Source organism: Rhinolophus ferrumequinum, chromosome 8 (assembly GCF_004115265.2).
Source record: "Rhinolophus ferrumequinum isolate MPI-CBG mRhiFer1 chromosome 8, mRhiFer1_v1.p, whole genome shotgun sequence".
In the NCBI taxonomy this organism is placed as follows: Eukaryota; Metazoa; Chordata; class Mammalia; order Chiroptera; family Rhinolophidae; genus Rhinolophus; species Rhinolophus ferrumequinum.
This window is the reverse complement of record NC_046291.1, coordinates 57,100,941-57,117,944: the sequence shown is the minus strand read 5'-3', so window position 1 is coordinate 57,117,944 and position 17,004 is coordinate 57,100,941. Positions and strand designations below refer to the sequence as shown.

The following is a 17,004-nucleotide window of genomic DNA, read 5'->3' as shown; positions in this document are numbered from 1 at the left end:
GTTAGGTTGTTTATTTGGGATTTTTCTTGTTTCTTGAGATAGGCCTGTAATGATACAAATTTCCCTCTTCATACTGCTTTTGCCACATCCAAATAATTTGGAACAATGTATTTTCATTCTTGTTTGTTTCTGTATATGTTTTGATCTCTCTTTTTATTTCTTTCTTGACCTAGTCATGTTTTAGTAGCATGTTGTTTAATCTCCATGTACTCACATTTATGATTGTACCCATTTTCTTTTTGCAGTTGATCTCCAATTTCAAAGCATTGTGGTTGGAGAATATGCTTTGTATGATTTTAATCATCTTAAATTTGCTGAGGCTAGTTTTATGTCCCAATATATGGTCTATCTTGGAGAATGTTCCATGTACATTAGAAAAGAATGTATAATTTGATGCTGTAGGATGAAGGGCTCTGTAAATGCCAATTATGTCCATTTGATCTAATGTGTCATTTAAAGCTGATTTCCTTATTGGTTTGCTGTTTGGATGGTCTATCCATAGTTGTCAATGGTGCATTTAGGTCACCTACTATAACTTTGTTTTTGTCAGTTTCTCCCTTTAGTTATCTTAGTAGTTGCTTTATATACGAGTATTTGGTATATATTGATAAGTGTTTTGTCTTCTTGTTGTATAGTCCCCTTTATCATTATAAAATTGTCCGTCTTCATCTCTTGTTGCCTTTTTTTATCCTGAAGTCTGTTTCATCTGATATCAGTATGGCTACACCTGATTTTCTCTGGATACCATTTGCTTGGAGTGTCAATTTCCACCCTTTTCACTTTGAGTCTATGTTTGTCCTTGTAGCTGAGATGTGTCTCTTGGAGGTAGCATGTGGTTGGGCTTTGTTTTTTGATCTAATCTGCTACTCTGTTCCTTTTTATTGGTGAGTTCATTCCATTTACATTTAGAATGATAATTGATATATGAGGATTTCCTATAGTCATTTTACCTCTTGTTTTCTGGTAGGTTGGTATCTCCATTGTGTCTTTGCCTTTATGTTTCTGTTATTTTAGTTTGGTGGTGTTATATGATTTTCCCCCCTCTTTTTCATGTTGTGTCTCAGTTCTTTTATTTCTTTTAACTCTCAAGTCTCTCTCTTCTTCCATCTGCATCATTTCTAGGATTCTATCTTTGAATCACTAATTCTTTCCTCCATCTGATCAGCAATATATTCTAAGCTTCCTATTTCACCTTCATTTCTTCTATTGAGTTTTTCAGCCCCAGAATTTCTATTTGGTTCTTTTTTAAAATTTCAATGTCTTTGGTAAAATACTCATTTTGTTCATTGATTTTATTTCTGAGTTCATTAAACTACCTATCCAAGTTTTCTTGCATCTCACTGGGTTTTTTCAGAACTGCAATTTTGAGTTCTCTGTCATTTAAGTCACATATTTCCATATCTTTAGCTTTATTTTCTGTAGATTTTAAAATTGTCTTTCTGAGCTGCCTTGTAACCTTGGTCATTCATGGTAATTAATGGAATATTTCTCTACCTAGGCATCTATGAAAGTGAATTCTGGAGCATGTTGATATGAAGAGTTCTTTCTTTTGCTTTCCAGTATATAGCACTGGAGCATTTTATTTTCTCTTGCCCTGTTCTGACTTCTTGTGTGGTGGGAGATGTTTTGATGAGCAGATCTCTCATATGTGTTTGTGTGTAGCATAGGGAATCCTTTGTTGAATTATAGCTGTTCAACTTGTTGTAACTTCAAGGGGAATGATCAAGCAGCACCCCTACACCGCTATGTTTCTGACATCAGATTTTGTAGGTTGAACCGACAGTGCTTGTAGATATAGATTGGATGCCTATGTAAGGGAAGGAAACAAGAATGCTCTGATTTTTTGTTTTAATTTGAGGAACAGGGTAGATATTATGCCTAGCACTTAATCTCTAGTTTGAGGTCGGTTTTAATGAAAATAAGTTGTTTAGTGAAGAAAAAAACAAATCTTTAGACTTATTACAAGTCAAAGAAAAGAGAGCTGTTCACAGTGCATCCTTTATTTCAAGTCCTTCCTCCTAAGATAAATGATTAATACATTTATGGAATATCTAGATTCTCAAATAGTTTGTGTTATTAGTGAAATGCAATTACAATGCAGTAGGAAAATGATGCTTCAATTAGATCATCAAATAATTACTCTTGTAAAAAGAATGCAAAAATATTGAAATTGACAAACTTAAGCCTCAGGTTTAATAAGTTTCCTTGAATAACTTATTTTTTCCATTTCCACACTACTTTTTTTTTTTTAAAGCTATTTCTAGGTTTGCTCTGGGAGGCATTAGAAATGGAGAAAAAAATTATTTTGGAAGCCCAATTTTCATTCTTACAATATTTACCCTGCTAGTGTTGGAAAGGTGCATTTTATGAGAGGTGGTTAATGGTTACATTAAGCCTAACATACTTCTTCATTGACTCATCCAATGTGGATATTGCATCTAGTATCCCAACAAAACTGCTTGCATTAAATGATTGACACTTTATTGTTTAGTTATGTGACAACTCTGTAGCAATTTATAATGATGATCAATTTCTCTTTCTTAATATTCTGTCCACTCTCCTTAAAATCTCTTTTTCATGCTTCTACTTGCATGCATACATTCTGGTAGACTGAATTTGCTTCTGGATTCAACCATCCCTAGGAAGCAATGACTTCTGGACATGTGTCTCTAACCCTGATGTCTTCATTGAACTTCAGACCTTTTTATTCAATTGCCTGCAGGACTTTTTTACTTTGGCCCATTGTACCTCAAACTCAGCACATTAAAAATTAACTCTCTCTCAGTGTTTAAGACTCTCCTCTAGACTACCTTGGCTAGATTAAGTTCTTCATGATATTTCAATGATATGATATGGAAACATAGCACAGTACTATTATCATTGGCTGATCCTTTTAGGACACAGTTGATGCTCATTTTATGGAATTTTTGACTGAATGCTAGATTAAGAGGTACAACAGAAAATTCATAGTAAATCATTGCCCTTTAAAATTCCTACCATGTACTTATGTATTTTGGAACTATTTACTGCCGCCAGTCTCTTACAGATGAAGAAACTGAGGCCCAGAAAATATAGTACATTGTTAAAGTTCACAGTCACATTGTTAGTAACAAAGATTTAAACTCGTGATATTACATAATGTGCTGCTGCTGTGTATATGTTTGCATATTTACATTTATTGACAATGCTTAAAGGCATAAGTTGGTATTACCCTCTGAAAAATGGAGCTTAGATTTCTTTAAGTGCTTTCAGTGTCATGTCTAATTTGCTTTATTGATCTTATAAACAGGAAGAGATTAGTTTTGTTGGTTTTAGCTCCCAAGATGACAGAAACAAGGGAGAAAAAAGAGTTCTCTTACTCTAGGAGGAAAGAGCTGGACAGGAAGAAATGCTAATAGGGAACAAAAAGCCAAAGGCTGCCATTTTAAGCTGCTGTCATATTCCTCAGCTTTATGCAGATCAAAGGGCTTTGTTTTTCTATACAAGCACTGGCTTCTTTAGACCAAGCCAATCAGGCCCATCTAGCTTTGGGCATGAGAATTAGTAAATTTTTAACTTTATTTCAAAGAAAAAAAAATGCTTATCAGCAAATATTCACTTCTTGCCTGCAGTATTCTTCAGATTTCTCATATAGGCTGTGGCTGACTCACAGTTAAAGAATATTGTTTCTCTTGGTTTTCTTGGCTCTCTCCCAGATCCTTTTCTGCCCATAACCTAGCTCTAAGTGGTGTTCTGGCTGAGGTTTGTAGGAGGCAGACCTATTTGTCTCTAAAATAAATGGACAATGTGTAATTCTTTAGAGATACACATAACTTTTCTTTTAGTTGCAAGTGCCAGGGCAAAATTCGGGTGACTCTAAGCCAGTTAACAATCTTTGTTCATAATTTAGGGTCGAAATGAGATTGTTAGGGTAAGATGAGTATACAAAAGGAAATAAATTAGAAAAATGAAGCATGGAGGAATTCTTTCCCCACCTCTGTTTCCTCCCAATCCTCTCTTATCAGAGCTGATTTTATTGAGGGCACCAATTAGAACCAATATATCAAGATGTACTGAGTTGTTTAGGGAGATTACAAAATAATTCCGTCTTTACTAATTTCTTAAAGGGAGTCAAAATAAGATTTTGATATTTAAAAGTTTGGTAGTTGTGAGCTTCATGGGATTTTTTTTAAGAAAAATTTTTTTTCTTTTCTGTAGAATTTGTTATCTATTTCTCATCTATAAAATTTTATTACAAAATTAGTTCTTAATCTCCACTATTTAGAGCGAAATCAAGGACAATGATAATGTCATAGCTTCAAACATAAACACAAATTTTTACTCTATCTATAAATTTCAATCTTTTCTCATTAAATCTTTGGCCTGGACTGTCAGAGTGAAATGACTACTTTCAACTTTTTAAAAAAATCACTTATTTTTAAGAGTCAGAAGGAAAATAACTGTTTGGAATGAAAAGTTAGCTCTAGAGTGATTTTTGTGTGTGTGTGACAATATAGCTTATAGATGATTGGAATGAATAACTAGAGTGAGTAATTCTAGAGTTATAAAAATTTTCAGTAAAAGAATCTGCACAATCTCATCACTATTTTTAAGTTATGACTCCAAATTATGAAGCTTTTGAGACAGGAGCATCCTGATACTCTTGTTTTAAATATCATAAAATAAAATAGTATATAACATAGGTAATAGAACATGTAACAAAACATAATCGAATATATTTGACATATACATGACTTATAATGTATGATACAATCAATATATTACTCTGATGTTTATAATCATTCAAGTGTAATCATTTCTGTCTCCTCAAATAAAACTCCATGAAGGAAGGGATTTGTGTCTGCAATGTCTGAAACAAGGGTGGGCAGATTGCAGGTGCTCAGAGGATGTTTATTAAATGAATGAATGAATGAATGAATGAATGAATAATTCAGGTATAATGTTTAATTCTTTTTGAACATAAACTGAATTTTGCTAAATTGGACTCACAAGAAATTAATCAGGAGTCAAAAAACTGAATTCGTGGATTTGTTTTCTTAGGCTGAGGCATAAGTGAAGGTGTCCACAGCTCTAAAATGCTGAGGAAAGATAAAAGTAGATGTGTTTGGGTGAACCTTGGGATGATTGGAAAACTTTGCTAACCTGTAGTCTCAATTTATCAGGAGTCTTGCTTAGACCTCATCTTGGAACTGCTTTCTTTTTCAATACAATAAAGAAGTTTTCTTTGGTAGTACTCGTTTCGATTTTGCTAAGGGTTTAATGTCATTAAAATCAATTCTATTGAAAATTCTTAAAGGTTATGAAATCTCAATGCATTCTGAGTTGAAATATTCCCGTTGGGGCCACTGGCTAGTTAGTACATTAGGTAGCCTTTGCAGGCTGTCTTCTTTCACTTAGTAATATGGTTTTTCTTTGCTTTTCATTATTCTGATTGGTTCATAAAGACATTCCCAGCTGTAGCCAATCACCTTGTGGAAGTTTACTAAAGAGGACATTTTGTCTCGTATGAAACAAAACCAAAACTAGGACATGCCAGCAAATATTTCATCTGGAACAGGAGTAATTTTTGGTCAATTCTATTTGGTTTTCAAAATTGTTAGCAAGCTCCGAATCTTTTCTGTATACTTATTGTGCATCATTTTATTTATAACTTTGTTGCATTTCAATTGTTTATAAAAATATTTTAAATGAAATTCAAACTAGAGCATGATACACACCTTACACATGCCTCCTAAATGTCTTAAAATTGTTCTTCGTTTTTCGTTTTTTTCTTGGTTGGATCAATTGGTAACGTAGGGATCTAGTTACATGACTCAGAATAGGGAGTAAAGTGTAGCATGTTTTCTCTATTGATTGTTTATAGCTATCAATTATTCATGTTCCTCTTCCTGTGTGCATCAAATGCTGTTGCAGCAGAAGTCTCCTCTGCTCTAGACGGTATGCAATTTTTTCCTCCCTTGAGAGAGATTACCAGGTACTTTGCAGCTCATTTTGTTAGGATTATGGTATAGTGTTATCTATAGCAAGGAAGAATTTAACTCTTGTTGTGGGGATTTCATGTGATTGCCAATCAGTTATGTTGAGATGGATAATAGTACTGGTCAGTGATTAATGTTATTTTGTAGTGACTATCACTGCCAGAACAGAGGTCCCTAGAATATTTTATGCCCTTTTACATGCCATTATAATAGTATACAAGGTTGAAATAATGCCCCAGCACAGCAGCAATTATTTATAGTGTATTTTAATTAAAGACCAAAGCAGGATTGGATGCTCACAGTTAAATAAAATAGAACTTTGGATTTGACTATTTAGCTAAAAATGGGAATTAACACTTCCCCAATTTTTCTTGCAATAAGCTAAACTTTTGTAAATATGCATGTTTTCTCATGTTAGCATGTTGTTTGAATTCACAAATATCAAAAATAGCTCAATTTTGAAATATTTTGGTGTATATGTCACATCACTAAATGTTCACTGCATACCAAAAGGATGCATACTCTGTTGGGTACTATATTTACAAAGCCATACAAAAGAGGAAATATTGTCGTTAACATTTATGGAAAATTTATTGTGCTCCAATATGATAGCGAGGTAGCCTAGACTCACAGATTTAGTGGCAAATTGACTGCCACACTTAGTACTGCTACCAATATGAACTCTTGATTCTGTTGTCAGTCATTGTTCTAATTGCTTCATGTGGATTTTCTCATTCTATCCTTATGGCCATATTGGGAAGTGGTACTAGTATCCTCATTTTATAGATGAGACAGCTGAGGCATGTATTTGTTAAATAATGTATTTAGGAAACTCAGAAAGTCATGGCTTAACTGAATTGCAAATACAGTTCTGATTCTTGAACCCAAGCCTTTAGCCATTATGTATGCTATATTATCTCTCAGTGCTATTACACACACACACACACACACAATGCATACTGTCATTATGTGGCTAAATGTTTGTATATTTTCACTTTCCTGTCTCAATTTTCTCCTTTGGCAAAAACTCTGTTGTGGATTTCAATGAATTGCTTTGGAATTCTATATTCTTTATCCCCATCTTTCTCATTCTGGAAGACTTCTTATGGAGGACATTTGAAACTGTATATCTTTCAATTTAAAAAAAAGCTATCAGTACTTGCAACTTAATTATGGATGCACTGAGTTTATCTCCTTAAAGGTTATTCTTACAGAAACAGAAAATACATGCAAGCATGATTTTATTTTTTTGATGACTTTTATTTATAGATTCTATTACAGTGTGTAAGTCTCAAGTATTACTATAATATAATTAATGACAATCTCAAACTCAAATATGAGCATTCATAGATGTAGAAAATTTGTAAAGAATTCTACGTAAACAGCATTATTATATTCATGGCTATTAATTTATTTTTATGAAGCAATTATTGTTTTTTTCCAAGAATATAACATAATAAACCACAGATATTTAAAAAAATTGGTGGCCTCTATACATAGGTCCTAAACCAGGTCTATTACTTGGCTATTCTAATTTAGCTGGCTCTCCTTTCATTACTTCCATTAACATTTCTCCAAAATTGCTATTTTGAACTGCTTTATTTACATATGTATTTGATTTTAACTCTTTTTAATAAAGCTTTCAAAATTCTATAAAATCATGCTGAACATTTTGGGTTGAGGTTTAACAATCAGGATTTAGAAACAGCCTACAAGTCACTTATGTGTTTTGCAAACGATATAACAATCAAAGAGGTAAACTGATTCTCTGACTTTCAGTCAAATTGTATACATAGATTTGTGCTCAAATTTGTTTGCTTCCATTTTATTCTAACTTAAATTTTACAGTGTAAGTGTCACCTAACATCATTAGGTGAAGTGATTTCAGTGATTATGTAATTTAAATATTGGTATGACAATGCCTTCTGGAAGGTGATATCTCATAATTGTTACCAAACAGTAACCTACATGAAAATAGAAGTCTAATTTTTCTTCAAACTTACACTGTACTAAATGAGATCTTAGTTCCAAATATTGTTTTTAATTGACAAAAAGTAAAAATTAGACATTTCTGGGAAAACATGTATGTGTACAAAACCTGACAACGTTATGTTTAAAAAAAATTATAGTTCACCATGAAATAGGAGAAAGAGTGACTGTAAATTTTTTTGAAATGCTAAGAAGAAACTATGTTGAGGAACCAGTTGCCAGTATTTTTTATTTCACATAAAAATCAGGCATTATAAAAACATTAATAGTAAATCACGCATAAATCTTCCTACCATTCATCTTTTCATACTATAATCTATAAATACGCAAAATGCAGTAATATTTATATGTGTTTAAAATAATAAGGATAGACTTAATTCAACTGTAAGGTGATATTAATTTAATTTAATGTATAAAAAAATTTTATAAATGTAATATGTTTTGTAGGGTTCCCTAATTAAATTGTCAAAATATATTTTCAACAGGTTTAGCTGGTATGTTATGCAATGCTCTACATAGTCTAGGAAAACACTGCATGGTATCTTTCATATTAAATAAAAAAGTGGCTCAAATAACCAAAGATGAATGATTGGACATAGGTGTAAACAATCTTTGGCCCTATATTTATTGATAATAAACTAGACTGATATTAAAAACAAAAAAACTATCTTTGGCCCTAGATTTAATTTTCTATGTACCTTAGGACAAATGTCTACATGTGATAATCTCTCTCATGGATGTTGTAAAACACATCACAATTAAATTTTATTTCTATATAGGAAGTTCTGTGGAAATGTCTCTTTTTGTCTTTTTCACATCTGTTTTTTTTCAGTCTCTTCCTCTTTCTGTCTCTCATTCTCTACCCATACCTCTTCATCTCTACAGGGATGTTTAAATCTCCTTTAATTTTAACGAGCCAGAACAAAAAATATGTTTGAGTCTTATTATAGAAATATATTAGGTTCTTTTTAATTTAAAAAGCAAATGAATGAAATACCTTCTATACGTTTACTTTGAAAACTCCCATAAAATCTAAATAAAACTACTTTCTCTTTACATAACTCAATTTTTGCCTGCACATGAATACCTTGATAGGAGAAAGATCCCATATTCCTGAAATAAACTTATGAAAAAATGCACTATAGCCATTTCCTTTCAAGCCGCTATCAATAAGAATTTCTTAAAAACTAGATTTATAATCCTCAGTAGGAGAACAACAGCTAAGCAAAATGTGCTTGGTGAATTATAAGCTCAGGGTACTTTATTGATTGATGCATAATATACCTCATAATCATAGCATTTTAAGCAGAAAGTGTCATCTGCCTCATTTTACAGATGATAGAGTCCCCAAAGGATTACTAGTATAAATTAGGAAAGTTAAGTGGCAAGAAAGCAAGTTGGTAAGAATCCCAGTTGAATGCGCTTTCATTCATACCACAGACAAGTCTGAGTTGAAAGGCTGCCTTACATTATGACTTGAAAGCTTGCTGTGCACATTTAAGGTTTTGTACAGGTGATGCAGTAAATACTGTGCCCACATCATGATCTGTGCAGATATGACAGCCACCTGTACATCAGGGAGCACTTCACTGGGAGGAAATATCAACGCTGCTTAGTGCTAAAGGATGGCTACACAATACTGCATGAGCAAGCAGAAAAATGTGACAAAGGAGCTTAAAAGTTGGGTCATTATTGGTATGATTGGCAGCGCAGTCCAGTGTTAGAATGCATAAATAATAGTAAATCAAGCTTTCTTCAGTGGCTTCTTGTCTCAACTATCTTTATTTTTTTCTTTTGAGGAATGTGATAAGTACTTAGAATAATTTTTCATGTTCTGTGGTTGCTGTATGAACAAAGAAGAATATAAAAAAGACAGACTATGAAGCACAATACTCTAAAGGTAAATCTTATCCCGGTGGTTATATGAGTCAAGAAGAATGAAAAGTATTTGTTGAAATGTATAGCCTACCTGTTTTTAATCCCATAGCATTTTACAGATACATATAAATTGGTTTTGATGCAATATAGAATACATTTAAGCACCTCAAAATCTAGAGTGACCTCTTTACATGGATAAAAGAGTCTTGCTCCCTAATAATAAGATGTTTTAATTAAACATTCACTATTAATGTCCATTCCTTCTATCAGGACATTTCATTGCAAAGCCAAGACAAAATACTTTTGTAGATATCCAAATGACAGGGTGTGTGTGTGTGTGTGTGTGTGTGTGTGTGTGTGTGTGTGTGTTTGTATTTTATCTGCAAGGGAAACATGAATATTTGCAATCCTGTGAAAAGATGACAAGGCAGATGTGAATATTTTTCTATATGGTCTTATGATTTATTAAAAACAAATAAAATTAAATTTCCTTGGCTTGCTGTAATCAGTAATCCTTATAGAGTTACTCTTACAATTCTTACAGAATCATTTACCAGTGCAAAAATAGCCATCTGCTAACACTGCCCACCTATCTTAGGGAAGCAGAGCTAGTGACTGCACTGACTTTGAGAATATTTTGATAAAAAGTTTTGGCATAGACCTCCTTAAAAGAGTCTTATTAACACAAATATATCACCTTCACAGGCTGTAGACACTGTATCACATATGAAGCTCTATTATTTGCTTTCCTTGCCATCTTTTCCTTTGTCTTCTTTTTCTGTTTTGTCTTTTTCATGTTTCTCTTTGTCTGGTTTTGTTACACTATCATACGAAGGTGGAGAATTGGTGGATGCAGTTGCATCTGTTTTTTCTGGACTTGATTTCTCATTAACGTTGCCAAAAACCATCTCTTTTTTATTGGTTAAATCATCATCTCTGTCTCCATCTTTTATGTATATACTTGATATATTTTTGACATTTTGCCGTAAGCGGTGACGTCTGTAAGCACGCTGAATGAGAGTAGCAGACACATCCTCTTGTTTTCGTTTCAGTGTAGTTGTGATGGGCTCATAGGAAACTTTAGAAGGATTTGCTGACATGAACCTGTCTTCCATCTGTGAACGAAGAGAGTCCATCTCTCCACTCTCACCCAAAACACGCTTTGTAAAGGCAAATAAAATGTCGAGGCAGTGGATCCGGTCGCCATTGACCATGGGCAGATCCATGGCGATAAGCTGGACTTTGTTTGGTTTTGCTATGAGAAGAGGAGGATCCAGGGCAGCTGCAAAATCAGAGAGCTTGGAGAACTCTATAAACTGGGTGGCATCGGGATCAAACTTCTCCCAAACCTCGTAGAACATCTCAAAGTCATCCTCGCTAAGAGGTTCAGTACTTTCTTCAGTAGCAACACTGAAGTTCTCCAGGATGACGGCGATGTACATGTTCACCACAACCAGAAATGATATGATGATGTAACTTACAAAATAGAAAATCCCAACAGATGGGTTCCCACAGTCTCCTTTAACTGAGCTTCCAGGGTGTTCTATCTCAGGGTCGCAGTCAGGAGGTCCACTGTTGAGAATAGGTGCCAACAAACCATCCCAGCCAGCAGAGGTGGTAATCTGGAACAGGCAGATCATGCTGTTGCCAAAAGTTTCGAAGTTGAACATGTCATTAATTCCAGCTTCCTTTTTAACATAGGCGAAGTTGGACATTCCAAAGATGGCATAGATGAACATGACCAGGAAGAGCAGGAGGCCGATGTTAAACAATGCAGGAAGGGACATCATCAGCGCAAAGAGCAGCGTGCGGATCCCCTTGGCCCCTTTGATCAGACGTAGGATTCGGCCAATCCTGGCCAGACGGATCACTCGGAACAAGGTAGGGGACACAAAATATTTTTCTATCAGCTCAGCCAGAAACATTCCTGGTGTGGAGGGAAGGAATAAAAAGGAAATATTTAAATTTCCATGCTACAGAAAATCATGACTCTAAATAGTTTTATCTTCCACCTTCCATCTTATGTCTTAACAATTTCAGGTCTGTCATTTTATTGAAAGAGATTTCATAACAATCAAAAGATTGAGCAATTCCTAAGGAAAATGATTAGACTTAACTATTGTGACATTTTACCCCCTTGACTAAGTTTGTGGACATTGTTTTTTTTTTCCTCCACAAGAGTTTTTTAATTATAAGGATAATACCTACTCATGTAGAAAATTCAAGCAATACAGTAAAATGCTAAAAAGGAAATATAAATCACCTGAACTAACACCAATCCTAACTATTGTTAATATTTTGTTAAGTATCACTCCAGACATTTTTCTATGCAAGCGCACACACACATATGAATGCAATCATGTTATATAAGCATTTTTTGTAACCTATTTTAGTCATTTCATGTCATGAAAATATTTCCATATAAATGACAACTAAGGAATTTCTTATAGTTGTATAACGTTCTGTCAAAATAACCACATAGTGAAGAATGTTATGTTGTTTTCCAATTTATGATCTCTACAATACCTTACTGTCTAAGATTTATAATTCTAAAAATAAATGCAATCCTAAAATAGTGGACCAGGCATGTACAGATAATCAAAAACAAAAGGATAGAAAAACAGCTGTGGCAATGAAAGGGGAGAAAGTATAAAATCATGTATTGTGATTCACAGACATGATGGGTTGGTTGAGAAACGACTGCATTTTGTAGATTTTCCAAGTACGAGGTCATAAGAAACGAAGATGGCATTTCTTGAGACCTTAACTTTACTTTGAATTCAGGAAGAATTTTCACGAAGAGTCACCAATATTCTGCTATTAATATTAACATTAATCAAAGGGCAGTTCTCATATGTACTAAAACTGGAAGTGACTTCAGATTCTGCTTTGGCCTTCTAAGAGATACCTACATAGAGATACAGTTGCTACCACTGTGAATGGTGGTCTTGGAAATCAAATACTGTATCAAGGGGGTATTATGTACACCTGACAGACAGAAAACTTGTGGCTTTGAGACCTGCAGTGTGAATCCAGGAATTCTGACACAGAGGATTTTGTTTTGTAAAGTTTTATTTTTAAGGTTCCTTTATTTTCATTTTACTAACTCACTCAAAAGTTAATTTATATTCAAGAAGTCAGAAACTTCTCTGAGCATGTGTGGAGTTTGGTTTGATTCAAAATTAAAATCTGATTAATAAATGGTCTTACCTACGATGGAGAGAATCACAACCACAAAATCAAAAATGTTCCACCCCACAGTGAAGTAGTAGTGTCTGAGGGACATCAGTTTCAGCACACATTCTCCAGTGAAAAGGATAATAAAAACCACATTTATCCAGTATAAGACATCAGTCATGTATTGACTTTGTCCCTCTTTTTCTACCATCATAGTTCCCATGTTGAGGCAGATAAGAACCATAATGGTGATATCAAAAACTTGATTTGTTACTAGGTCAAATATACATCCTTGGAGTTTGTTCTGCAAAGAAACAAGAATAATATGGAATATAGAGTAAACTTCCCAAGTAGTGTCCACTACTCATTACATTAGTAAAAGTTTTTTTAAAAAGGTATCCATCTTCAAAACTTGCATAAATTATCCTTGGTCATAGGTTCGTGCTTTCTATAAGAAATGTTATTAATGGGTTAAATCAAAGTCAGAGTAGATGAAACTTTTTGTTGTTGTTGACTTTCAATATATCAGACCAGTATTCAGTTAGCCTTGTATACTAACACAAGGCTTTTAAGCTTATCTACCTTAGTATGTTATATTCAATCAAAAGTACGTTTGTTTTGATTTTCTTCAGCCCACTGTAGTAAGTTGTGTAACTAATATAAAAGTAAAAGCATATACAATTATTTTTCATTTTTAGAGAAAAAGAAAAAAATAAGAAGGAATATTAAAAACTAAATTAGTGTTCCAAATACATATATTAAGCTTTATAAGGACTTTTGTTCAAAATATTAGCAACTGTGTTAAAAAATTATGTTCAAAATTTTGCTCAAAATATTCATGTTTAAGAAATAGTTTTACATTAAAGATTCTAAAGATATATATATATATATATATAAAACATATTTATTTATTCATTCATTTATTTATTTTTTTACCCCTGGTCGAGGTATTGGCTTTTGTGGTTTCTTAGATCCCAGCTTTTTCATTGCATTATAGTATTTCTTCTGTTCTTCTGTCATAAAGATGTCTTGACCTCCAAGGTAAAAAATAAATAAATCTAGTTAAAACCAGAATCATATCCTAGATCTTTCCTCAGATTATTAAGATAGGTTGAAAATGTATTAGTACAGAAGTGAAACACATTTTCATTAAATGCAATGTAGCTATAAATAAAACCTGTCTTAAAGGATTATCTATGTGTAGGCACATGACTCTCTAGACTTAATGTAGTATGCATATATAAAATATATGTATTAAATATAAAAATGATTGGCTCAATTTTCTTTTGGTGAGGTAATCTGTGTTATGTTAAACTATGTGCTGGTATTTCATTTCATCTGCCACTTGTCACACCAGGCATTTCATTGCTAAATAATGAATATATTAGAAAGGGTTATAAAAAACAAAAGTAGTTAATACCTTTTTTTGATGGTTTGGCTAATATTTAGGACTCTTATGAAGAGCAGGGGCCAAAAAGAGTAGCAAAAATAGCATTAGAGTTATATTCATTTTAAAATGCCATATTCCTTAACAGAGATAAAAATACAATAAATATGTAACACACGTATGTGTGTGTATTTCAAGAAACTCTTTAGCTATCTTTTTAATTCGAAATAAAGGAATTTCAACATAAATAATTTTTGGGGTATCAACATTATGTATAACAGAGTTTAAGGCATTGAGAAAATTACTAATAGTCCAGGGTCCCAGATCTGAAGGCCTTTCTATTGAACATACAACCTTTAAGATTCAACAGTAAAAAAACAAAAACAAAAACAAACAAACAAAAAAAAACTACCATCTAAATAAAGGTTTTGATCATTTCATCACTGTAAAAGCCTAAATCTAACAAAATGGGCCTAGAAGCTTTGCTTGTTCTTTTAGGATCTGCTTATTTCTTAAAATCATCTGTAATTTTTACAGATTTACGCATGTTCTATACTGATCTATAATATCAACTTTTTAGTTATGGCATAAATCAGAATAATCCATGCCATTTGAAATTTATTTGGGGGAATTTATAGTTCTGAAATCTTACTTAAATTGTAGGGTCCTAGAGTTAAAGACAATCTAGTTACGGTTTCCCTTTAGTTTTCCTGGATTAGATAATGTTCAGCTTCCTGTTATATACTGCATTTAAAAAAAAAAGTATCAAATACTTAATGATAACCAGACTCCCCTTTCTGTCTTAGAGTGTTTTAATTCACCTTTCCTCTAGTTGATATACAGTCGTTATGAAATTTTGGTATTCATCTGATCTACTGATACCGTGTTTCCCCGAAAATAAGACCTAGCCGGACCATCAGCTCTAATGCGTCTTTTGGAGCAAAAATTAATATAAGGCCCAGTCTTATTTTAATGTAATATAAGAACGGGTCTTATATAATACAATAAGGTCCCTTATAATACAATATAATATAAGACCGGTCTTATATTAATTTTTGCTCCAAAAGACGCATTAGAGCTGATGGTCTGGCTAGATCTTATTTCAGGGAAACACGGTAGTAGGCAAGAGAGAGAGCCTTTGTTCCAATGTCAAGAGAAGCCCAGATCCTGTAGTTCGCACTGATGGAGGCTGACCATTACAGCATGTCAAGAACTTAACTAAGAAGCTATGAAAACACTGGGGAGAGAATTTTGAATTAGAGATAAAAATCAAAGGAGCAGATTATGTTTTCCCTTGATGATATCCTGGTTGCCAACATAAAGAAGGGGGAGATGAAACTAAGAGGAGATTAAAAGCCTCTAATAGTTGAAACAGAAATCTCAGAGGAGTGCCTCACTTGCAACATTGAACAAATCTTCATTTCCATTATATGTGTCATTCCTTCCGCTATAATATAAACGCCTTGAGCTCAGCAACCTTATCTTATGTTGATCTCCCTGACATGCCAGCCCAATCCATACCACACAGAACAATGGCACAGAACAGAATGAAAGAACTACTTATGAAATGTGTTTTGAATAAATAATTAGTGCATTACTATTTCTTAATTGTTCAATCCTCTATAGGGAACATTGAAAAAAAAAACCTAAACAGTTGCTATATTGTTTAAAAATAGTTATGAATTAGGAGATTATTTTCTGGGTAGAGATAAATGAAATTAAACATATCTGTAACTGTGCACTGGCCAATTGAAAAATAAAATTCTAATGAAAATAATTATTAATTGATATCAAATTAAATTTTACATTAACATTTCGTGAAAATAACTGTTCTTATTTTTCAGTGCAATGAAAGAAACTTAAAATACTTATCTTTTTTTTCTGTTGGTTGAAATTATCTATGATGACACCAATGAACAAGTTCAAAGTGAAGAATGACCCAAAAATGATAAAGATGACAAAATAAATGTACATGTAGAGGCTGTGTTCATATATGGGTTGTTCGTTTACCTATAAAATTAACGTAAGTTAGCACTATGTTGACAATAACATTCCTCATTTTCTTTTTCACATGGTTTTTCAAGGTAATCCAAACAGTGCTATTTTAGATGAACTTGGCTTTTCAGAATCCATATATTGTTATGGATCCATATAATCACTGTTAACATTTTTTAACATTAAATATTTCTTAAATGTTTACTGTGTACATGAATATAATCTCCAGATGACTAAAAGGGCTTAACCATATATCGTACTAGTTCTCAAATTGGTAAGGCAATTTAGTAATAGATGATGTTAAAGTACGCTTTCTATTTCCAGAAAAAAATTGTAAAAGAGATAATACCATATTTATATAAATTTTGCAGACTTGTTTTCATTTGATTACAGAAATGTCTTCACTGGATTTAACTTTCTTAGTGTGGATCTTATTTCACATAAACATTTCCATCGCTCTTTAAAACATAAACATTTAAAAAACTTTGACTAAAACATGGTATTTCATATTTATTTTGATAAACTTGCATTTACTGAGAACTTATTATTTTGCTAAGTGCTCTACTTGCGTTTTGTTGGTGGAGCCTCAAATAATCCCAT

At 32.9% G+C, this 17,004-nt stretch overlaps 1 protein-coding gene and 1 long non-coding RNA gene across 6 annotated transcripts in view; one reads left to right on the top strand and one right to left on the bottom strand.

Moving 5' to 3' along the window:
- LOC117026207 (uncharacterized) overlaps window positions 1-17,004 on the top strand; it is an 85,699-nt gene that overhangs the window by 32,331 nt on the left and 36,364 nt on the right. For both annotated transcript variants that reach the window (XR_004423721.1, XR_004423722.1), the window contains one exon: window positions 11,547-11,726. This is a non-coding gene — a long non-coding RNA (uncharacterized LOC117026207). The remainder of the gene's footprint in view (window positions 1-11,546; window positions 11,727-17,004) is intronic.
- Window positions 7,277-17,004, bottom strand: part of SCN9A (sodium voltage-gated channel alpha subunit 9) — a 130,996-nt gene continuing 121,268 nt past the window's right edge. For all 4 annotated transcript variants that reach the window (XM_033112803.1, XM_033112805.1, XM_033112804.1 and 1 more), the window contains exons 24-27: window positions 16,282-16,419; window positions 13,959-14,063; window positions 13,056-13,326; window positions 7,277-11,772 (exon numbers count right to left, since the gene is read on the bottom strand). In XM_033112803.1, coding sequence (XP_032968694.1) covers window positions 10,583-11,772; window positions 13,056-13,326; window positions 13,959-14,063; window positions 16,282-16,419 — 1,704 coding nt within the window. In that variant the 3' untranslated portion in view covers window positions 7,277-10,582. The remainder of the gene's footprint in view (window positions 11,773-13,055; window positions 13,327-13,958; window positions 14,064-16,281; window positions 16,420-17,004) is intronic.